The 25,995-nt window shown below is 36.6% G+C and overlaps 1 protein-coding gene across 2 annotated transcripts; it reads right to left on the reverse strand.

The window, feature by feature from the left end:
• Positions 1–3,666: 3,666 nt before the first annotated feature.
• Positions 3,667–25,995, reverse strand: ADI1 (acireductone dioxygenase 1). 2 transcript variants are annotated; one of them, XM_031951172.1, is made up of 4 exons: positions 25,768–25,995; positions 14,033–14,152; positions 5,990–6,169; positions 3,667–4,289 (listed from the first exon to the last, which is right to left on the reverse strand). In XM_031951172.1, exons 1-4 carry the CDS (start codon positions 25,885–25,887, stop codon positions 4,170–4,172), a joined length of 540 nt encoding a protein of 179 aa, XP_031807032.1. In that variant the 5' UTR covers positions 25,888–25,995; the 3' UTR covers positions 3,667–4,169. The 2 variants fall into 2 exon arrangements, with proteins under 2 accessions (XP_031807032.1, XP_012395346.1); XM_012539892.3 differs by lacking the exon at positions 25,768–25,995 and adding an exon at positions 25,028–25,208.

Here is a 25,995-nt window from a genome sequence, read left to right on the forward strand (position 1 = left end):
TTATAGCTAGTGTTTCTGAGAAAGATCTCATTTCCAAAATATATAAAGAGTTATGTCAAATTTATAATACAAGTCATTCCCCAGTTGATAAATGGCCAAAGGATATGTATAATTTTCAGATAATGAAATTAAAGTCATCCATAGTAATGTTAAAAAATGCTCTAAATTACTATTGATTAGAGAAATGCACATTAAGACAACTCTGAGGTACCACCTCACGCCTCTCAGATTGGCTAAGATGATAGGAAAAGATAATGATAAATGGTGGAGAGGATATGGGGAAATTGGGACACTAATGCACTGTTGGTGGAGTTGTGAAGTAATCCAACCATTCTGGAGAGTGGTTTGGGATTATGCCCAAAGGGCTATCAAACTGCATGTCCTTTGACCCAGCAGTGTCATTGCTGGGTTTGTATCCCAAGGAAATCATAAAGGAGGGAAAAGGACGCATGTGTACAAAAATGTTTGTAGCAGTTCCTTTTGTGGTGGCAAGGAATTAGAAAATGAGATGTCCATCAGCTGGGGAATGGATAAACAAGTTGTGATATATGAAGGTAATGAAATATTATTATTCTATAAAAAATGAACAAGCCTATTTTAAAAAGACTTGGAAAGATTCACATGAACTGATGTTGAGCAAAACAAGCAAAACCAGGAATACATTGTACACAATAACAGCAAGAACATATGATGATCAACTATGAAAGGCTTGGGTCTTCTCAGGGGTTCAGTGATCCAACGCAATCTCAATAGACTTTGGACAGAAAATGCCAACAGCATCCAGAAAAAGAACTAAGGAGACTGAATGTAAATCAACACAAGCTATGTTCACTTCTTTTTTCTGGTGTTATTTTTTTTTCTCTCCCATGCTTTTTTCCTTTTGTTCTGATTTTTCTCTCCTGACATGATTCATAAAGCAAGGTATATTAAAAATAAATAAATGAGGACAAAACTAAGTTGGCAGAAAAAACTCCCATGGAATCAAGGATCTTTATAAGCTAGACCTAATTTTTTGAGATCGGCATTCAATCATCCAACATTTCTTGAGTGCCTATTAGAACCAAACACTATTAATTTCTTTAAGTGACACAGAAAAAGCATCATTTATGTCTTAAAGTATTCACAATCTAACAGAAGGCTAGAAGAGATATTATGGAAGTACAGTAAGGGAGGGTGGCAGAGAAGATGAAGGAAAAGTTTTAAGTTATGCACTCAAAGGTGGATGTCAGCAACTACTTATTAAAGTGTTATTATGTACCAGGCACTTTGGAAGCACAAATATATGTAGGAGGGGAAAAAAAGCAATTCTTGCCTTTAATCAAACCATTCAGCATTTATTAAGTTCCTGTCATGTATCAGTCACCGTGTTAGGCACTAGGGATACAAAAAGAGGCAAAAGACAGTCTTAACCCTCAAGGAGCTTACAATCTAAGTGGAAAGACAATACTCAGGGGTGGGAAGTAGAGCAGGCCTTTTAAGATGAATAAAAACACAAACAGTCTGGGAACTTTCCTTACAATGACAGTTCTGGGAGAAACCAGTCAATCAGAAGAAGCAAGGATAGTACTCCCAGGGTGAAAAGTCCAGAGTGGAGTGAATTTTCAGGATGAAGATGCTGCTAGATAAAGTCCAGGGAAACAGGAATGGAGTACAGAAAGAATTAGTGCATTTATTAAGAATTAAGGATGCTCAGAAAAGGAAAAGGTAACCTGTATAACTTATCAAGGAGATAATCAATAACTGCAAACTGTTCCCTAACATGTAAATTCATCTTTTTAACTACAAAATTCTCTCAGGTTGCAAATTTCCCAAGCTAAGATTGCCTATCCAATTGCATGCCATTATTTGAATAATATGAAAAGTGACATATTCACTGAGATATTGCATTGCAAATGAAGTCAGTAAACTTGAACATGTGTAGATAAGAGCAATGAAAAATTGCATGATGGGTATGAGCAGGTTGCAGCATATGTTATCAGTGACAAATTACAGGCAAAAAGTACAATAAAAACTATCACCAAGGACACATATAACAAGAAAAGGAGGTAAGTTGCTCCTGTAACAAACATGGGATAAAAGGACAAACTTGCACAGAGAATGGGTTTCCATGAAATACCAAAATTCCTAATAAGAAGGCTCCCAATACAAGATTGGGTAGATTTTCTATGGAAAATTTATGAAATGGTTTAATATTTAAAAAGACAAAAATGAGTAGAGAATACATATCAAAGTATAACCATCTAAATAGATGTCGGTTCTGGACAAAGATTAAGCAAGATTTGCCACTTTCTTATGAAAAGGCCCATAATCTCATGCTGCCCTCTCCATTATTATATTCAGAACAAGCCCCTCTAATACCCACTATCATCATATCACCCAGCTAGGCCCAAACACTGTTGATGTCAACATTGCCCAGGTCAAACAGAAGAGTGTCTAGCTGATTCTAGGGAATCATTGACATTTATTGAACACGATGAGTGACATGGTTAAACTGGCCTTTTAATAAAGTTATTTGCCACCGTTTCCCCCTATGGTTCATTTACCATTGGCTGAGATGGAAAGCCCCACAATCCTTATAATCCCCTTAATTCTCTTCCTTACCTAGCCCCACCTCTCACAAGCCCCTAGCTTCTTTCTACTTTCTCTGCCTCCACTTCCTTTTGTCTCACTCCCTTTCCATCTCTGGTTCCTTATAACTTTTAGGTCCCAAAGTCTATGGTTATCTGGCCAATGGTCAATTTTAGGTTAGGTTAATGACCATATCTCGCTACCTGACCCCTGGCTGTCCTGAGAAGACATCTCATCCCCTGTTTCCTTTCCAGTGTGATTGCTTTTTCTTTCATTCTCCACAGAAGCGATGTGTTAAGGAGTTAGCAGAGTGCTTCCTTCTTACTTCTAGACCCAACCTCTGTCCTTTGAGACTGAGAGGACTCTGAGAGCAGAATCCTGCTATAATTTGATATATATGAAGCCTTTTAGTCAGTACCCTTTGATGGGTACCCTTTACAATTTGTTTCCGCATCCTTTCATAAATTTTCCATAGAAAACCTACCCAGTAAAAACTAGGCAACTGTACTGTCTTCATTAGACCGTAATTGGAATATTGGGTCCTACATTTTAGAACATTGATAAACTTGGCTCTCCATTATAACCAGCATACTAAAGGGTCTCAAGACCATACCATATCATGCCCTCAAAAGAGGACATTAAGAACCCTAGGGAAGGCACAATCTATGGGAAACAAGAGGCCCTGAGTATAGTACCAGAAAGGATGCTAAAAAAGCAATAAAGAAAATTTGAATTTTTATTCTTTTTAATATTTAATTTCTACAATAATTATAAAATTTTGCTTTGCAAAAGACATTTTAAAAGACTAGTTTTTAAAAGTTAGCAGTTGAACATTTTCGGTTTGATTATTTGTGTGGAACTTAATTAACAAACACAGTAATAAGATACAACTGTATCACAAAACAATTAGGTTACACTGGAAAATCTAAGCAGATTTTCTAACAATATTGAAAAGATATGATTCTCCAGGATGTAGGCAATCAGTAGATGTGCCTGCCAAGTTTCATGTCATAGGAATACTAATAATTTGGATAACAATGAATCCATGTAGTATTTTTTATCTAAAAGAGTTAGAATCAAGAGATCAATTAGAACCAATTTCTTTTAAAATTTTTTTTTTATTATTATAGCTTTTTATTTACAAAACATATTGCATGGGTAATTTTTCAACATTGTCCCTTGCAAAACCTTCTGTAGAACCAATTTCTAATGCTTACCTGATATATAAACACCTACCCTTCATAGTACTAGAATGGGATTAATCATTCGTAAAAGATAATACCAAAAAAGCATTTTACTCTATAATTTTAGGGACATATTTTTAAATATCTAAATCCATGTAACCCAAGCCAGATTTTTTGCTTTATAGTAGAGAAACCAAAACAAAATTTTTTTTTTTATTAAAGAAGGATTTGTCCATAATCTCAGTTCATTTCATGTTGAATTAATGACTTTTCCTTTCTTAAATCAGACAATCTTGAAAAGAAAAAAACTAAACTAAGACCCATGATATGGAAGAAAAGAGGAAACTGTTAAATATTTTGCTTAGTTATCACGTCTGGTCCTTTTCCAAGTGGTGAATCAGTCTCCAGTGAGTACCATTATGCTTTTTGGGCCAGAAACTGCAAGTATTGTCCTCGAATTTCAAAATGGTCAGCTGGACGATTGTACGGTGTCCAGACCGGTTCTCCCACAAACAGCCTCATTGCCTTAACATAGTTCTAGAAAAACAGAAAACAAATTACTGAAATATAGCAAGTCTGAATTTGTTGTCTGAAATAAACTGAGATAAGCTTCCTTAGGGTTTTATTCCCTGCCAAAAGGGTTCCCCAAAGGTTCTCTATTTCAGTCAGCAGAATTGTTGGAATAGAGATGAGCACTCCAGACACAATTCTCAGGCTCCTTCTCTAGAGGTTTATTTTAGCCTTTTTTCAGAACCCAGTTTAGCTTTAAGCCCTAGAAGCACAAAAGTACCTCTGCTTCCCAGAGACATTAAAATATAGAATCAGAAACTCATGGATGTGGAGCTAGCAGGAACCTCAGACCTATTTCTGCTTTCAAAACTGTCCTACCCATTTAACAGATAGGGAAACCCCACGATTAAGAAAGTGAAAGGAGTTATCCACAGGTTAAGGGTTATATCCACAGGTATAAGGGTTAAGATTCAAATCCAGGCTCCTCTGACTTCAAAGCCAGGCCTCTTTCCAATGTACTGTCAATACCTGTGTCCCACCTCCTATCCCCAATTATTTCTAACTACCAAGATTATGAAATTTGCCAATGTCAGAAAAAGCAGGCATCAATATGAATACAAAACTGACATCCAGATATTCTTTTCTACTGCCCTTTTGAAAGAGTTTCCCTGAGAATGTGTTTGCAGGGAAACCCTGAGTTTTGGCAGCTGGCAAATATATACATGTCCTTAGCATGTTGATAGGGAGGGAAGTAAAAAAAAGAGATGGGGACCGAGAAGAATGGGAATTTTAGCAGTGACACTGATAAATGCAAGTTGGACCCAATTCAATTCAATAAACATAAACATAAAATTGAGTTGTAATTCCTATCTCCCATTACTCCTGCATCAAGAAGCAGTATGATGGAGAGAGCTTAGAATTTGGAATCAGGAAGACTGAGGTTCAAATGCCAGCTCGTGCACCCCCACTAGCTTAGCTGTGGACACTAGGCAAGCTACTTAATTTTCCTGGACTTCAGTGTCCTCAACTGTAAACTGTAAAATAGACTCTAAGGACCCTTCTCTCTCTAAATCTGAACTCACCGAGCATGATTTCCTGTTTGCCCACTATTCCTTGGCTGGACAATGTCAAATAAGTTATCTATTTCATTTTTTTTTTTCTCATTGAATTTTTTTTTTAATCTATTTCATTTTATATCACTGGGGAACTAAATTTGCCCAGAGTCGTAGTCTATAAGGTACACAACTGTTTTTGGTCATGTCTGACTCTTTGTGAACACCTTGGGGGCTTTACTAGAATGCCTTGCCATTTGATCATTTTACAGATAAGGAAACAGAGGCAAACAAGGTTAAATGACTTGTCCAGGGTTACACAGCTGGTAAGTGTCTAAGGCCAGATTTGAACTCAGGTTTTTCCTGACTCCAGATCAGGCACTCCCTCCACTGAGCCACCTAGTGCTCCTACACATACGAATATATGAAAACAAATGACCTACATAAACATGAAATAAAATAAAACAGCCATGTTCCAATTACTAACCTATGCTAGGCTGTTTGCTTGGCAAAAAGATATGAGCCACGAGTAACGCCAGTCAATACCCACACCTACGTTTTCATCTGGCAAGTAGGGACAAGGCTATTGGGGTCTGTGGCAGAAGTTAATCACAATTTGTATGTTTTACACTTGAGGGAAAAAAAAAAAAAGACAAGAAGTCATAAATTCTGTACCGTTTCATCCAGGGTGAAGCGATGATAAATCCCAGCGGGAAGCGTTATCATGTCTCCTTTTTCCATGAAGATGCGGATCCACATGTCCTCTTTATCTCTTACATCAAAATACCCACTTCCATCCAGGATATAGCGAATTTCATCATCAAGGTGTAAATGTTCTTCATAAAACATCTTGATCTAAAGGAGAAGAGAATTATCAGTGAAGATCCAATATGCAAATTAACAGGCCCTCATTCATAGACTCCTGCCTTCAAATTACTTGGGGGTGGGCAGAACTGTAAGGAAATGGAAATTCAGTCACATACCATGTGGGCTTTTCCAGATTCTCTGCATCAGGGATACATCATCAGTCACAAGTAGCTATTTTGATCACTTTTAATAAAATTAATGTTCTTTGTAATTCTATGTATTTTATTTTATGAATTTAAAAACATTCTGAGAAGGGATCTATAGACTTCACCCCCCTGGCCAAAGAAGTCCATGGCACAAAAAGGCTAAGAATCCCTGCTTTAAACAGACATAATAAAGATAAGGTAACACTGCAAGGTACTTATACAAAGAAATAAAGAATGACAAAATGAGTGGAGAGATAAAAGGGTGTTTATGGCTAGGATGCACCAATACAATAAAAAATAACAGATCCTACTTAAAATTCATATACAGATTTAGGAATGGCTCAAGCAAACAAACTTGGGCAGCTAAGTGGCGTAGTAGATAGTATCAGGCACAGAGTCAGGAAGACTCATCTTATTAAGTTCAAGAACTTACTGCAGTGCAAACCTGAGTCAAATAATTTGATCCTTTTTTACCTGCATTCCCCCATCTATAAAATGAGATGAAGAAGAAAATGGCAAATAAACCATTATCTTTGCCAAAAAACCAAACCAAACAAAAACCTAAATGGGGTTACAAAGAGTTTGGACATGACTGAAAAACAACTGAAAAGAATAGCAATCAAAAAGAAGAAGGATATTCTACAGAGCTACACAAAACAGCAATTCATTTGAAGGAAAAGAGGCAGAAATCTCAAGAGAATAAGGAAAACAGAAGTGGGGATGAAGAGCTTTCTAAACCTCCAGATTATACCCCCCCAAATTTCCTCACTGAAATACATAAAAATAGAAGAGTGGAACATTCTATATAATAAAGAATCAGAGTTATCTATCTAAAACCAAAAGCAAGCACCGCATAGACAGCCTAGAATCTTGTTTAATAAATATGGAAGCAAGGGAAAGATGTTAATTGGCCCCACAATTACTTCATATAGTTTGCGAAATATAAATAATATCAATTAGACAAGAGAAAGAAAGTAAAAGTTGAAAGCTAGGTAAAGATAAAAACTATTTCTATTTGATGATGTAATAATGGTTTATTTAGAAAACCCTAAAGAATCAGCAAAGATACTAATCTGAGATAATTAATAGCTTCATAAAGTTACAGGCTATAAGATAAATCCTCAAAACTTACATGGATTTTTATGTAAGAAAGCCCTGAAAAAAATAAAAGGAAATCTCATTCCAAATAACTATAAAGTACATAAAATATCTTGAGATCACTCTACCAAAGTACACAGAAGATTTGTATAGATTTAATTACAAAGTCCTCTTTGAGGAAATAAATAATACCTTCAATAGCTGGAAGAATATTCATTGCCCATGGCTGCACCCTAACAGTGTGATAAAAATAACAATATTATCAATTTACACTTTTAGTACTATTCCAATAAAATGTCCAAGAGAATATTCTATAGATTTGGTCAAATAAAAACAAAATTTGGAAAAACAAAAGATCTAGGATAACAAAGGAAATAATTAAAACTATAAGGAATGCGGGAGGAATAGCACCTCTAGATCCTAAGTCGTATTATAAAGCTTCAGTCATCAAAACACATCTTATTACAAGTTTAAAAATAGAGGTAAATCTATGCAACAAACTAGACAAGGGAGAATCAAAAACAATGGAATTCAATAACCTACTGCTTGATAAACCAGAAAACATAAATTACTTAGTAAAGAACTCCCTATCTAATAAAGAATTGCAGTGGAAACTGCAAAGTGTAGAGAAGTATACTTGAAACAAGGTGTTAACTCAGTGGAATTGATGAGATAATGGTTCTCTAGTATATACATACTTAGTATTTAGCATGGTTTTCTAAATTTACACATAATCAGTATGCTATAATGCTGTAACTACAATATAAGGACTAAAAAGGACTGGAAGACACTATCTTTGACCAGCCTCCTGGTGGCTCTCCAGCTTCCTGCACTAAGATCAAGACTGGGCCAGAATAAAGAATCTAGACTGTATTCTTAACTATGTTCGTGGTGTCTATCCTGCTGAGACCATCCAAAGGACCTCCAGAAAGCTAGCCCGGACATTACAGGAAAGCAGTTAAGGGTTAGACAAACACTTTAAATCATATTCGGAAATGTGCTTTAAATGGAAATATGGACTTTATGTTAGTGATTATGCTTATTAAAAAAAAATTAGAAGAGAAGCATATATAACTTTCATGGTTATGGATGGAAGATATTTTCTTAATCAAAGGATATTGGCAATTACAAAAGATAAAATAGATTACTTTAATGAGACTGAAAAGTTCTATACAGATAAAATTAATGCACTTAAGATAAGGAAAACAATAAAATGGGGGGAAAATCTTTGCATCAAATTTCTCTATGGATAATGTTATTATATTTATTTATTTTTACATATTTATTATAGATATAGATATATATATATATAGAGAGAGAGAGAGATACATACATATAGTCAAAAGCCATTCCCCAATTAGTTATATTGTCAAAGGATTAAAACAAAGTTCTCAAAAAAATTACAAATTATTAACCGCATGAAGAAAATGCTCCAAATCATTATCAGAAAAATACAAATCAAAACAATCCTGAAGTTTTATCCTACACCCTGTAAATTAGCAAAACTGACAAAAGATGTCAATTATCAATGTTGGAAGAGTTTTATGAAGTTAGGCATACTGGTATACTGTTGATGGAGTTACTAATTGGCATAATCATTTTGGAAAGCAATTTGGAATAATACAAAGAAAATGACTAAAATAATTGTATTCTTTGACTAAGAGACTCTGTTAGTAGGCTTATGTTCCAAAGATATCAGTGACAAAAAGAAAGTACCACATATACTACCATATGTATTACAATAATTTTTGTGACAATAAAAACTTGGGGGAAAAAAAGTAGATGCCCATTTGTTATAGGCCAGAACTTGAAACAAGGTACTAAGTGGAACTGAGGAGACAATGATTATCTAGTTTAGCACGGTTCAGTATGATTTATTTAATCTTACAACAAATAATGGTTTCCTAATGATATAATGATTGGTTTATACTCAGTGTGGAGCATATAAGCAGTGACTGAGAGCCACAGAGGGGAAGCTCTCAGAGGCAAAGAAGACAAAGGACTAGAGGCAGGAACTTAAACTCTCAGAACCAAGGGGAGAAATTCAATCTGATCTTCCATCTTCCTGGTAGCTGGCCTGGACTTCTGCACTTCCCCCATCGAGACCAAAGCCAGAATGAAAGGCTCTCCAGAAAGCTGCCCAGCCCCAGGAAGGAGATAATAAAGGATTTGGACTTTTAACACTTAGCTGTTCTTGTGGCAATTACTGAACTGAAATGAAGGCTGCTCTCAAAGACTCCCAAGAAATCGAACCAAAGAAAATTATACCCATTCACTGGGGAAATGAGTGAAACTGTGATATGAATGTATTGGAATATTACTGTGCTATAAGAAATGATGAACGTGATGAATACAGAGAACCATAGAAAGATCTACATGCAATTGTGAAAAGTAAAAAATAGTCCAAAAAAAAAAATATATATATATATACAATGACTAGGTAAACAATGAAACAAAAACTATGTAAACAGAAAGAACCATACACAAAATCAAAAGTGAATGTTTCAAAATTATAAAGAAGCATGGCTGGAAAAAAGAGATGAGAAGATACTTCCACCCCATCCTTTTGTAGAGATGGGTGGTCTATAAATTCAGACTTTTCCATTAGATGATTTTTTTTCCCTTTTTTTCTTTTGCTATTTAAAAAAATTACCATGTTATATGGGATGGCTCTCTAGGATTGAAGTAGATATTAAAAGAAATTATGGTGACAGAAAATAAAACAAAAGACCTTAATAAAAATTATTTTAAAAAGAAAAAATTGGGTAACCTTCATAGTTACAACCAGAAAGTGAATTGACAAAACAAGGGATAAAAGCAAGTATAAAAGGTAACAGGTAATTTCAATTTAAAGCTGATAAATTTTGAATGTACAAAATTAATGACATTGATATTTGAAGAGAAGCAAGTGTGACTGGTGCAAAAGCACATTAAAACATCTTTTAAAGATCAATAGAAAAGGCTAAGAAATATTTCTATAGCCTAAAAAACATTTCCCTTTGGATAAATGTGTGAGAGGTTAAAAACAAAAACTAAGGTAGGAAAAACATCATCTACCCTTTTCCATTTAGAAAGGATTAAGATTTTTTTTTGATCACTGAGGAAATGTTTTCAGTCACAGAGAACAGTACATGGAAGTTAGCCCTAAACGGCATTCTAACATTACCTTTCCTTTATTTACAATTCCTATAACTACAATACAATAAATACTTATTAAGGACCATATGGCAAACCCTGAGCTAAATTTAGGAGGTGCAAATAAGAAAAATACTACACTCATGGGGCTTACAATCTAATGAATAAATATTACTTCAAAATTGTCTTAAGACTCAGAGATGTCCTAGGTATCTCTTTTGACATTTTTCTAAGTTAGAAATGTTTGGATTTAGAACGCTAAATTAATAAAAGTTTCCATCAGATATATCTAAAACAGTAAAGAATAATTTTTTCTTCTTTATATCAAATATCCTTGAAAAAGGTATGAAATCTAAGAAAATTAATTTGCTAAATAACAAATATATAATCAGAAGTTAGCTTGAATACAATTTAAAGTCCGGGTTTTTTTTATTCAAAAGCATGTTGGAATATTTGGATTTGGGGAAAGAAACAATTATTGCTTGCTTTAAAAAAATCATAAATAGAAAGCAAAACATAAAACTTCTGAACCCTCTTTTCTGACTAGGCTAGTAATTAATTTGCTACATAACAAATATATAATCAGAAGTTAGCTTGAATACAATTTAAAGTCTGGGTTTTTTTTTATTCATAAGCATGTTGGAATATTGGGATTTGGGGAAAGAAACAATTATTGCTTGCTTTAAAAAAATCATAAATAGAAAGCAAAACATAAAACTTCTGAACCCTCTTTTCTGACTAGGCTAGTAAAGCTTGACACTCCCTCAAACCTATTTTGTGCTGTTCCCTCCCAAAGACCAGGCAGCTAGGTGGCTAGAGTTCTGGATCCAGAATCAAAAGTTGTGTTCAAATTCAGCCTCAGATACCTGCCACCTGTGCAAGCATGGAAAAACCATACAGTCTTCTCTGTTTCAGTTTCTTCATCTGTGAAATGGGGGTAATAATAGCACCTATTTCCCAAAGATGTGAAAGTAAAATGTGATAATATTTGTAAGGCACATTGTGAATCTTAAAAGTGTTATCCAAAAGAATTCACTGTTTGACAAAAACTGCTGGGAAAAATGGAAATTAGTATGGCAGAAACTAGGCACTAACCCACACTTAACACCGTATACACCAAGATAAGGTCAAAATGGGTTCATGATCTAGGCATAAAGAATGAGATAATAAATAAATTAAAAGAACACAGGAGAGTTTATTTCTTAGACCTGTGGAAGAGTAAGGAATTTGTGACCAAAGAAGAATTCGAGATCATTATTGATAACGAAGTAGAAAACTTTGATTATATCAAATTAAAAAGCTGTTGTACAAACAAAACTAATTCAGACAAGATTAGAAGGGAAGCAATAAACTGGGAAAACACTTTTACAGTCAAAGGTTCTGATAAAGACCTCATTTCCATAATATATAGAGATTTGACTCTAATTTATAAGAAATCAAACCATTCTCCAATTGATAAATGGTCTAAGGATATGAACAGACAATTCTCTAATGAAGAAATTGGAACTATTTCTAGTCAGATGAAAAGGTGTTCCAAATCATTATTGATCAGAGAAATGAAAATTGAGACAACTCTGAGATACCACTACACACCTCTCAGATTGGCTAAGATGCCAGGAAAAAATAATGATGAATGTTGGAGGGGATATGGGAAAACAAGGACACTGATACATTGTTGGTGGAATTGTGAATACATCCAGCCATTCTGGAGAGCAATTTGGGACTATGCTCAAAAAGTTATCAAACTGTGCATACCCTTTGATCCAGCAGTGTTTCTACTGGGCTTCTATCCCAAAGAGATCTTAAAGGAGGGAAAGGCACCTTTATGTGACAAAATGTTTGTGGCCGCCCTGTTTGTAGTAGCCAAAAACTGGAAACTGAGTAGATGCCCATCAATTGGAGAATGGCTGAATAAATTGTGGTATATGAATGTTATGGAATATTATTATTCAGTAAGAAATGACCAACAGGAGGATTTCAGAAAGGCCTGGAGAGACTTACATGAACTGATGCTGAGTGAAATGAGCAGGACCAGGAGATCATTATATACCTCAACAACAATACTATATGATGATCAATTTCTGATGGACGTGGCCCTCTTCAACAATGACAACAAATCAGTTCCATTTGTTCAATAATGAAGAGAACACCCAGTGAAAGAACTCTGGGAAATGAGTGTGAACCACAACATAGCATTCCCACTCTTTCTGTTTTTGTCTGCTTGCATTTTTGATTTCCTTCTCAGGTTATTTTTACCTTATGTCTAAGTCCGATTTTTCTTGTGCAGCAAAATAACTATGGATATGTATACATATATTGTATTTAACATATTTAACATGTATGGATCTACCTGCCATCTAGGGCAGGGGGTGGGGGGAAGAAGGGGAAAAATTAGAACAGAAGGTTTTGCAAGGGTCAATGCTGAAAAATTACCCATGCATATATCTTGTAAATAAAAAGCTATTATAATAATAATAAGAAGAAGCAATAAGCAAAAAAAAAAATTAAATCAAAAAGTGTTATCTAAATTCTAGCTGTTATATTATCTGCTTATACCTTTCTCCAGAGAATTCTCTCACTCACTCATCAATCCAAATCCTACCCATCCCTTTAATGACCCTACTCAAGTCCCATTCTTTCATGGAGCATTTCTAAACCAATCCAATTTACAAAAATCTATCTCCTCTTACTCCTTAAGTCACTTGCTATAATCTCTTATGTATTAGTAGTCACAGCTGAACCTTTTTTCTCAGCTATTACTGCTTGAAATAAATGCCAGAGGTAAAATGAATTACCCTGATTACCCAGAGAGTTAGCAGCTACTCTGGGATTTTTTACTCAGCAGATCTTCTGCCTCCTAGTCCACAGCTCTTTCCATAGACATAAGGTTGTGTAAGGAGGGTCTTCCTTGCACCTCCAACCGTGAAATGTTACAGTAAGAGTAGGATAGGGGAATAGTGTTTTCCCCTAAGTTTACAAGAGGTTCCATCACCCTACCTTGCTTGACTCACTGATCAGAACCCTTCCCCAGACCTGATTCAAGATTGCAGTTAAGAAATGCAATAGATTCTCTTCACAGAAAAGCGATCAGCTTCTATTTATGCTAGAGCCACAAGCTAGTTCAATATTGGTTCATTACAAACTCATTAAGTTTTTGAATACCCATTTTAGTTCTGTAATTCTATAATACTCATGGTATAAAAATACACAAAGTGGAATTAACTCGCCATGATCAGAATAAGTAGTAGAAGACCAAATTAATTTTGTTTACAAAACAATTTTACTATGTCCTTCTTTAGATACTATTTTTTTTTTTTTTGTTTCAATTATTGTTTGGTTATTCTATTTTTTACTTTTATTATGGGATTTCAAAAATACCAAGATAAATTCCTTCTCATTGAAAAGAAATCTGGATATAGTCTATTGTCACTAATAGATTCTTCTCTTCCAAATAGTTAAGGATTTCTCTTACCTTTTCTTCATAATTTGGCAACTTGTCTTTACAAATAGTTATGATGTCCATCCAGCAGTAGTTTTTTTCTTTTCGGATCTTCTCTAGCTCTGGGTCATTCTCATACTTGTCAGCATCCAGCTAAAATGATTAAGAAAATACCATATTTAAATATTAATACATTATTGGACATAATAGAGAATGCCAAAATTAACTTGACAGCATAAAAACTGTTGTTTATTTAAAAATATCTTAGAAAAGGCTTTTCTGGTTAATATCCATAGCACCTGTAAATTGCCTGCAAATTAGTTTGGGCACACTCAAAATTTCCTGGTCAACCAACTAATTGCTATGCTGAATACAAGAAAATAAAAAACTGAACAGAAGTTAATTCATGGAAACCCATATTTCTGGATATTTATTGTACAACTGCACACTGGGCTAAGTAAGTAAATTGGCTTAGTCTTCCTGATGGCAAAAAGCATATAATCCTGAAAAGTGTTTTGTATGAGGTGGATCTAAGAGGATGGTTGGCAGGGTTAAAGCAGGCTTGGTAGGGACTGGATAGTGTAGGGCCTGCAATCGTGAAGACCAGAGTTTAAATTCCACCTAACACACTTACTAGTTGCAAGACTGGGCAAATCATTTAACCTTCTCCGATTCCTCAATTACACAAAGAGAATAATAACAGAATAATAAAATTGTTGTGAGGATCAAATGAAATAATATTTGTAAAGTGCACACTGCCTACCAATTGATACTGATTTTCTTTCTTCATTCAGCTTCTTGACCTGAGCACATAAATTCATGACTCACACCAAGTCAAAATCATAGCCAAAAGCTACTGACAAAGCAGATATTTGAATAAATCCTTAGGACTTGCTAGTAGGCTGCCCGCAAGGAAAGAACATCTTGCTAGGAGTATTTAGAAACAAGCAGAAGTGCAAAAAGCCCATCTGTGACCAATCTTCCCCTGAATACAGACATCATGCTTGCTTGGAGAGTAGACAATCGGCTAGTAGACAACTATCCTTCATCTACTGGATCAATCCCAGTGACTCTGGATGAAGTCTAGTAGATGCAAATGTTATAGAACAGGAAAGGGCCTGTCAGGGTGATTGATTTGCCAAGTGTCTAAATTTGGGTTTTTGGAATAGCATATTTGGTTGCACTTATAATGTCTGAGACTGTAGGTGAACAGAACATTCCCTAGTATATCTAGCATTGATTTAATATCTTTAGAAAACCCAAGAGCTCAAGACAGTCACCAGCCTAATTAGGTTAAACTCTAAATTTATTTCTATCTCAGAGTTTTTTGTTCATGTTACCCAGATAATTACAATAACAATCCTTTTTGGACTGGACAACATCATCTAGAAGATTATACCATCATAGCAATATCAATTCAGTTCAACTGAATTCTCATTATGTATAAGATACTATGCTTTTCTAGGAGAAAAACAAAAAAATATAAATTAAAGCCCTGGAGCCTTGACTTTGTTCACAATATTTTATATATTTTTTTATCTTTTTATACATGCACAGGGGACAGATACTAAAAGAAAATAAACCAATACATAAAGAAACTTGAGTACTTACATGAGGTACAAATCAAAGGAAATTTCAATTCCATTGGGAATATGTGGCACAATTACCTCATTAAATCAGGCCTTATAGCACTTCAAGATATAGGGATTTCTAGAAGAGAGGGTCAGTATTCCCTCAACTGATCTAGATCAGGAAAGGATTGTAAAGTTTGTCTAGTTTAACGCCCTCATTTTTCCTTTTTTCTTTTTAGTTTATTTCTTTTTAATACACATTATTTTATGAATTATGCTAGGAAAGAAAAATCAGAGCAAAAGGGAAAAACCGTGGGAGAAAGAAAAAAACAGAAAAAAGAAGTGAACATGGCATGTACTGATTTACATTCAATCTCCTTAGTTCTTTCTCTGGTTGCATATGGCATGTTTTGTCCAAAGACTACTGGGATTGCTTTGAATCACTGAACCACTGAGAAGAACCAATTCTTGCATAGTTGATCATCGCACATTCTTGCTGTTATTGTGTACAATGTATTCCTGGTCCTGCTTGTTTTGCTCAGCAGTAGTTCATATAAACCTTTCCAGGCCTTTCTAAAACCTAAAATTATCATTTTTTATAGAACTATAATATTCAATTATCTTCATGTACCACAACGTGTTCAGCCATTCCCTAATTGATGGGCAACCCCCTCATTTTTCACATGGGGAAACTGAGGCCCAAAGAAGTCTGGTAACTAAGCCAAGTTCACACAAGTAAATAAGGAAGATTCCAGGCTAAATCCTCCACAGACAAATCTGGTGAAGTTGTCTACAGCCCACTCTGTCCCCAGAACCTTCCCAACATCATATGCGACCTAAAAATGTGCACACCTATATATGGCCAAAATCCCTCTTCTCTTGAATTGGTTATGTTGTCTATTGTGAGGTGATCCTCCAAGGTTCCCAACACCCGGCACCAAAGGAAGGACATTTCCTGCCTGGGTCAGAGGGGGAAGCACAGCAATATAAGCCATGGACATCTGTCCGTTGCAGTGTCTGCTGAATACCCACAGGAACAATAGACACTGGAAGATGGAGGGGAACTGACCATCAGTGCATAGATGAAGTCCACGAAACCAAAACGCCAAGTTGACCCTCTATCTCCTATTCCTCCATTTTGGCCCGATTTCCCAAAGCTTTGATTCCTTTACTGCAGTTCTGCAGCTTCTCCATATAAGGGGCTGGTATGGTCAGGGGTGAGCTCAATCAAATTGCTTGCCAAGCCTCTTCCTAACCCAGCTGCCCTCGTAAAGCAAGGAGCACACAAACTCATCCCATGAGATGTTTGGGTTTTCATTATATGTGGGCCAAACTTTAATCTATAAAATTCTCAAAGGTCCTGAATCGACCATAGCTGAGACCCGCAATACCTGAAGTCAGAATAGTCCAATTTCAAGAGTCAGAAACTGATAAATTGTGGGGTGAGAAATGAGGGCGTAGAGATGGCACAGGGCTAGGAGACAATGGGACAAGAAAGCAAACTCCTACATTTACGTAGAGAGACAACTAGGTCGGTTCATGGGTGGATTGCAACCCATGATTTGTCCAGTAAAGTGGCTTCACACCTGCGGTTTGCCCTTTGTTTTGGAAGGGGACCAATGGTAACACAGGATGAAGTCTTTACTCACCCATGATTGGACCGCAGTCTTTTACAAGCTTTCTTACCTTACTCTTAGATGTACTCCACAATATAGCCATGCTGCCCCTCCCTCCCCAGCATTGCACATACTGACTCCATGCCTCGGCTTCGCCCAACCTGGGTTTTCTCCTTCCTCACTTCCAAGTCCTTCCTTTAAAGCTCAGCTCAAATCATAAAAGAGGGGAAATTACCCACATGCACAAAAATGTTTGTGGCGGCCCTCTCTGTAGTGGCAAGAAACGGAACTGAGTGGATGCCCATCAGCTGGAGAATAGTTGAATAAGTTATGGTATGTGAATGTTATGGAATATTATTGTTCTGTGAGAAACAATCAGCAGGATGATTTCAGAAAGGCCTGGAGAGACTTACATGAAGTGATTCTCAGTGAAGTGAGCAGATCCAAAAGAACATTGTACACGGCAACAAGATTATGCAATGATCAAATGCGACAGACTTGGATCTTCTCAACAATGCAGTGATTCAAGGCAATTCCAATAGACTTGGGATGGAAAACGCCAATCACATGAAAACTGAAAATGGATTGAAGCATAGTATTTTCCCCTTTTTTGTTTGTGCTTTTTCTTTCTTGTGTTTTACCCCCTTTTGGTCTGATTTTTCTTGTACAACATGACAACTACAGAATATTCAAAATTATTGTACATGTATAACCTATATCAGATTGCTTGCTATCTTGGGGAGGGGAAAGTAACAGAAGAAGAAAAATCTGGAACACAATATCTTACAAGAATGAATGCTGAAAACTACATGTATTTGGGAAAATAAAATACTAGTGAGGGAAAAGAAATATAAAACTCAGATCAAATTTCACCTTCTGCATGATGCAGAAAAGGTCCTATTCTATGTCCTGCTTCTCCCCTACTCAAAATAGTCCCTTTTCCTCTAAAATTACTTTCCATTTAAATTGTATATATCTTAAACACTCAGTTATATACATGTAAATTCCTTGAGAGCATTGTATTTTTATTCTTTATTTTTAGATTGAAGTGCCTGGCACACAGATAGGAAAGGATGGAAATAAGCATTTATTAAGATACTTTTATGTGCCAGGAACTGTGCTAAGTACTTTACACTGTGCCATACAGTTGCCTTTAGTAAGCATGGTGAATGCCTTAACCTTAATAAAAACTTGCTAACTAATATACTAAGATACCGTGCCTGGGCAGCTGAAATGGGCTATGTGGTGCCCTCAAAGCTGCATTGGCCCTCTCCCCAGAATGTAACTAGCTCCCAGGAGACATGTATTAGAAGGGACCCTTCAGACCCAGCTGGAGATTGATTTATGAGTAGCTCATCCACCTATATTAGTTCACCTGAGAAGGATCCATCCAAATTCTGCAAAACTCATCTATCAAATCAAGGGTAGTTTTCAACTATACAAGACTCCATTTGGAGTTTTCTTGGCAAAGATACTGGAGTGGTTCACCATTTCCTTTTCCACCTTATTTTACAGATGAGAAAAATAAAGCAAATCAGCTTAAGTAATTAAATAAGGGTCACACAGCTAGAAGATAAGTATTCCTGACTCCAGGCTAGATACTCTAATCCACCTAGCTGCCACTACCAGATCAAGGATATTTTATACTAAATTCTGAAACGGGGCCCAGAAGTTGCTGATAATACCTTTCCATGCTGCAGCCATCAAAAGTCACCTGGCTAGTAGAAAGTAAGGTCCTTTTTTCTTTGTATTGGTCCATTTCTCCCCTGACCCTTAACACAGTATCTGGCATATAAGAGATCAATAAATCTTTGCTGAATTGAAAATTCTCCTTGAGCTTCACCATCTAAGCAAAGAGGTGGCCCAGAAAAGTGTAGTCTTGATTAGGGTATGCTAGGCCATTTCCTGATTCAATAAGTACATACTGACAGGTATAATCAAAGCATCAATTATCTATCAGTGATAATAATGATAGCTCTTGTTCACTTAGTAGAGCTTTAAGATTTACAAAGTGCTTTTCTCACAAGAAGGCTGTGATGTAAAGAATACTGCCATCTCCATTTTATAGATGAAAAACAAATACAATGTTAGTTTTGAGAAGCTGTCAGAGCCAAGAATTAAATTCATGTTTTTCAAACTCCAACCAATTTCACTGCTTTTTAAAATGCTAAATATATTGATTGAATGAGATATTCTGGAGATATTCATCCTTCCTGACCACCTCCTCCCACCTGCCTCTTTGCTAAAATTGTCTCCTCTTATTTTTATGTAATTTATATATTTTTATATAATTTATGTAATTATATGTTGTCTGTTTTGATGGAATGTAAGCCCTTTACAAGAAGAGGCTGTTCTATTTTTGCTTTTGTTTCTTTTAGGAACTTCCAGTGTCTGTCATATAATAGGTGCTTAATAAATGTTTGCTGATTGTAAGTAGTATCCAGAATGCCATGCTGGGGAGGGGGTAAAAAACATTTAAAATCTCTCAACTAATTTTTTTTAATCAGTAAAATATGCAAAAGAAAAATAATACTTTTATATCAGCTTCCCAATCATTTAGATTTCAGATACATGAGAATTTAAAGAATTAAAAGTCAAACCACAGGAGCAAAGTAAGTGCTTGCCTCCACTGAAGAGGATCCTTTGCTCTGAAGAATGTGCCCATCATTACACTAAGCCATAGAGAAGACACACACACACACACACACACACACACACACACACACACTATATTTCACATACAAATTATATAATTTATACACAAAATCAAGTCCTTTATCTTGGTGAAAAGAGCACTGGACATGAATATCTAATTCCAATTCTGATTGACATTTTATGTCTTCCAGAAGAGATAAAATGAATTTTTCAGGTACATCCTTTACTTTTATCCATCACTTAATCACTTATTTCCATCCATTCAACAAGCATTTATCAAGCACCTACTAATTACCAAGAGATAGATTCCTTAGCAAAGATAGGTTCAACAATTTCTTCAAATTTACCTTTTTCTTTATCTTTACCTTTTTTTAACAAAGAACCTAAAGTATCCTACCATCACAAAAGGTTTTGATAACAGTGACAACAAAGAACAGTTCAGAAGAAAAGAATATTAAATAACTCACATTTATAAAGGGCACTTTAAGGTTTTTACAAATTTAAATAAGTATAAAATAATTGTTTGAATGCACACAAACCTTTGCTAAACCTAAAGTTACCCATTATGTCTACAGAAGGTATGGAAACAATAGTATTTTATATGGAATGTGAAAATTAAAACAAGTTTCTTCTATGCTCTTCTATCTAACTAGCTCATCAAACTGACAATTTAAAAAAAGAGTTTAAGAAACTCAAAGAAACATTCTTCAAGATAAAGTACATGCACTAAATAAGTTATTTAAAGAAGAGAGAAAATCTTTCAGAGGTCCGATGGAACTTCCAAAATCTTTTGCAACTTCACATAAACAACAAAGAGATGGATTTAATATTTCCAAATATGCACCCTCTACTCTACTTGGGCCAGTTTCCCTAGATTTTTCACAAAGGCTATAGTTACATGAGAACTCAGGGCCCATGCTTAAGTTCTTCTATTACCTGGAAAACCGACCCTCTTTATTCTGCCTCTCCAAATTCTATTCATTTCAAGAGGTTTAGCTTAAGCCTTCACATTTTTTTCTGATTATTCTTAATTCTTTCCTCTTTAATCTGAATTTTTAGAGAATTTCAGGGCTCCAATTTCCTCATTTTCCAGTTTAGGTAACTTAAGTTACCTAAGAGACTGTGATTTGCCCATGGTCACTCAGTTAAATGATGGCAGAGCTGAAAAAGGAATCTAAGTAGTTTTTTCCCCTCTGCTTCCACAATTGTATTGGTGACCTCACTTTAGCACTTATCTCATATTTCTACACTTCAATTTTTTTTTAAATTATAACTTTTTCTTTTTCAAAACATATTCGTGGACAATTCTTCAACATTAGCCCTTGCAAAAACACTGTGTTCCAATTTTCCCTCCCTTCCCCAGCCCCTTCCCTAGATGGCAAGTAGTCCAATATATGTTAAACATTACACATCAATTTTCACTCCTCAATAGCTATTCCCCACAAGACATTCCATTTTCTTTTTTTTTCTATACAAGAGTACTCCTTGCTCTCCTCCAAAATACAATTCAGGTTATTGAGCCTTAATCCAAAGATGTTAGTCTTTCCTTTCTCTGTCTCTCAAAATTATATTTATTTGTGTACATGTTATAAACACTCAGTAAAATGTAAGCTCCTTGAAAGCAGGGATTGTTTCCCTTGTACCCAACAGAATGCCTTATACATTTATGAATATATTATTTATAAATTGTTAATAAACATTCATAAATGTATCATGCACTTAATATATGTTACATTGTTGAATTAAAGGAACAATTTATCACGTTTCTTTACAACCTCCCCATGCAAACGTAGGAAGTTGTCAATAAATATTTGTCAGAAAAAAAATACAAATGGTCAAATATAATGACTTATAAAGAGAAATGCTAAGAAAATATACCTCCCTCACCTCATTTCAGATTTGGGGGACTACGAGTATAGAATATTGCATATACTGTCAGATAGATCTGATGTGTTGATTTTTTTGCTAAGCTGCTTTTTCTTATTACAAGGGAAGACTCACTTGTAGGGCAGGAAGAGGAAAATATATCCAGAAGCTATTTTGATATAAAAAATTAGATAATAAGAATAAAAACAAGATAACAAATAACATAAAAATTAGATTTCTTAAAAAAGGAATGTACATAGAAAAAAAATTAGGGGTAGTTAAGGTGACAAAGTAGATAGAGTGACAAACCTTGAGTCAGGAAAATTATCTTCCTGGGTTCAAATCAGACCTCAGACACTTACTAGCTATGTGACTAAACCATCACTTAATCCTGTTTGCCTCAGTTTCCTCTTTTATAAAATGAACTAGAGACAGAAATGGCAAACCTCTCTAAGATCTCTGTCAAGAAAATCCCAAATGGGGTCATAAAGAGTTAGACATGACTAAAAAAGAGTGAACAATAATATAGAAAAAAACTGATGTTAAAAAAAAAATTAAGCCCTGTAGTGATAAAGAGAGCTCTCTATACCCAGAGAGAGAACCATGGGAAAAGAGTGTGGAACACAACATAGCATTCTCAATCTCTCTGTTGTTATAGGCTTGCATTTTGTTTCCTTTCTCAGTTTTTCTTTTTTTTCCTTCTTGAGCTGACTTTTCTTGTACAGAAAGATAACTGTATAAATATAAATACATATATTGGATCTAACATGTATTTCAACATATTTAACATGTATTGGATTACCTGCCAGCTGGGAGGAGTGGAAGGAAGGGAGGGAAAATTTGGAACAAAAGATTATGCAAGGGTCAATGTTGGAAAAATTACCCATGCATATGCTTTGTAAATAAAAAGCTTTAATTTAAAAAAAAATTAAGCTCCCTTAAATTTGAAATAGCAACTATGTGGAGACCTTAAGATTCAATTTCCAACAACTTCTTACTTATTAATTCCTTTGTCAAGGGACTAGACACCAAAGGTATGAAGGGAAACAGGTCAATCTAGAATACTCACAGCACAGAAAACCTATTTAGGCTTTCAAATTTGCTGCTGGGGGCCAGAGGGAAGGAGCAGAAAGCTTAAAAAATGTGTGATTTCTGCACTACTGCCTGTACCCAATCTTCCTGATTTCTTCTTGATTCCTCTGATTTTACTAATCCCCATATCTGGAATGTGCTTTCCTCCAACTCTCTTTGACCATCCTCTTTTCTTCAAATTCCTACCTTCTCTCAAGAGCCATTTTAGAGGTTACCGTCCTCCCAAATAAAAGCGTTCTCTCCTACTTCCAATTCAAGGCATTTGGCACAGACCTTGCTGCTGTTTTACCCTCCCTAGACTGAGTTTCCTAGTCCACAGGCCAGATGGTCTCGAAAAAAGGTCTGTCATTTTTTCATGTCTGCATCCCTAGACACAAATATTTTTCTGAACTGAATTCAGCTAAATGCTCTACACACACCATGAACCCTAATCCCAATTTAGGCCTTCATCAGGGAAAAGATTAAACCAGAAATTATGTCCACTTTTTTGAGATGGACCCAAGGTGACTTGTCCATCATCTCAAAGAGGGGATTTTAGTAGTCAGGATGTCCATCCATGTCTACTGACTGCAAATCCAGTTTCCTTTCTCCTTTATTTTCTCACAAGTAGCTTCTAATTTTTGCAAAATGAAGCACATTTTAAGCATATTTTCTTTTTTTCTTTTTTTTTTTTTTTTTTGGTAAAGCTTCAAAATATATGCATAGTTTTTAACATTCACCCTTGCAAAACCCTGTGTTCCAAATTTTTTCTCCTTCCTTTCCCTGCCCCCTCCACTAAACAAGTAATCCAATATATATTAAACATGTAATTCTCCCACACATATTTCCACAATTATCAGTAACCATACTTTCTCAAAGATGGGGGCACTATTGCTTCCTGCCACCTCTTCCTGCTTCCAAAGCATTGGCATGGAGCCAGAAGGCACAGATTTAAATTCTGCATCTGATGTGCTCACTATCAGTATGACTCTGTGTTGACAAATCATTTCCCTGGGCCTCAGTTTCCTCAGTTTGGGCAACTAGTTGGCACAAGAGGATAGAGCACTAGAGTCCAGAAGACCTGCATTTAACTCCTACTTTGGTCTTTTACTATGTGTGACCTTGGACAAATCATCCTCATGTGGGAAATACAAAAAATGGGAATCCAAAGAGCTCCTACATCAGAGTTGGGAGGATCAAAGGAAATAAAACATTTAGCCCAATGGCTTGACACACAGAAGTCTCTCATTATCTATCCCTTCCTTATATTTGTAAAATGAGGGAGTTGGGCTGGACCACCTAAGATCTATTACAGCTCTCGATTTATTGGTCTTGTGAAAAAATAGGAAAGTAAGAAAGCTGCTTTTGGAGATGACGTTAACACTAAAAGGTGCCTCGGGGTAAATGAAAAGAATTTTGGAATTAGTAGTCCTAACTTCAAATCTCAGGTCTGTTATCTGTGTGACTTTGGGCATCTAATTATCCCTGAGCCTCAACAGTAAAAAGGTATGGATGGTGATTGGAGAAGACTTAAGCTGGGGTCCTCCAACTTGTTTTTTTTTATTTTTGATAATTATTTCAATACATTTTCTTTGTAATCCGAAGTATTTTATTTCATGCGTTTTAAAACATTATTCTAGAGAAGTCTAACCATAAACTTCACCAGATCTTAAAGGATCTAATAACACATAAAAGGTAAAAGCTCCCTCGGTTACGGAACTCATAATACTATGCTGGACATTCCGTTTAAATTTTTGAGGACCCTAAGCTCTCACTCAACTTTAAGAGCTAGGAGCACAGGACTGAAAGTACTTCAGCAAAATAACGGTTTGGTCATGTATACTTATTGCGCATCTAATTTATATTTTAATATATTTAACATCTACTGGTCATCCTGTCATCTGGGGGAGGGGAGAAATTGGAATAAGAGGTTTGGTAATTGTCAATGCTGTAAAGTTACCCATACATGTAACCTGTAAATAAAAGGCTATTAAATAAAAATTAAAAAAAAAAAAAAAAAAAAAGACTGACAGTACTTGAAATAGCCCAAGGGAAAAAAAAATCAATCGACATCTATTGCCCACTGTGTGCCAGCCCCCGTGCTAAGCTCCACTACCCAATTTACCCCCGAATTTAATTTAGTCATCCACACACAGCCATACTTGTTAGAGATAAAGTTCCAGAATTTTCATAGACCCCAAAATAAGAATATTTTTTAAAAAACAACTTAGGGTTTCCAAAGCACTTTCCAAGTTATCTCCTCGATCACCACAAGAGCGCTTCCGGTGAGGGAGGGGCGATCTCATCCCCATTTGTTAGCGTGCGTCACTCCGTGACCCCCCCGGCTCGTCCGCGGGGCTTTCTTGGCAAACATGCGGGAGGGGCTCGCCGCTTCCCTTCGCGGCTCATTTTACAGACGGGGACACTGAGGCAAGCAGGGTTACCCGACCTGTCCGGGCTCACTAGGCTAGTCAATGTCGGAAGCCAGATTTGAACCGGGGAGGATACGTTTTCCGCACTCCATTCCCGGACGTCTGTGAACGACTGCCAAACTACAGAGAGCGGCGGCCCAGGGCCACCCCGCTAACACGCGTGAGAAGAGGGGGGATTTCAAGCCTAAACCGCCCCCGGTGACTTGCACCTGCTGCGGCGATGGGGGCGGGGAGGCCTCGGCTAGGCCCGGCTACCGAAAACCCGCAGGCGCACTAAGGTTCCTCGCATCCTCTCCGCGGGCTCGCCGCTGCCTCAGGTCAAGTCCTTCCCGATCGGGAATCGCGATTCTCAGAGGCGGAAGTCCCGCCCACGGAGGGTCTCCTCGCCCACGGAGGACCTGGCGCCAGCCCCTACGTCCCCCGGGCTCCGGAACGAGCGACGCGCCGGCCCTGACGTGCGGCGCGCTCCCCTACGGGGGTGCTCCAGCTTTGTGCAAATGGGGGTCACGGAGCGAGGTAGAAACCGGGGGCTCCCTCCCTCCCGCTCGCTAACCTACTTTCCAGTAAAAGACGCCGAGTTGCTCCAGCTGTTCCAGGCTGACGGGACGCCCGGGCTCTAATCTGTGCGGTTTCCTCTGATCCTCCGCGGAGTCATCCATGTACCAGGCCTCCACCATGTCTGCTGGTCGGACGCCCTCTCCTTTTTCCGAGGAGAAATGCTAGGCCTCAGAGGCCCGTCCCCGAAGTTCGCAAGCCCCACCTCCCCCTCAGGGCGGCCCAAGGGC

The sequence above is a fragment of the Sarcophilus harrisii genome, chromosome 2 (assembly GCF_902635505.1).
Source record: "Sarcophilus harrisii chromosome 2, mSarHar1.11, whole genome shotgun sequence".
Taxonomy (NCBI): Eukaryota; Metazoa; Chordata; class Mammalia; order Dasyuromorphia; family Dasyuridae; genus Sarcophilus; species Sarcophilus harrisii.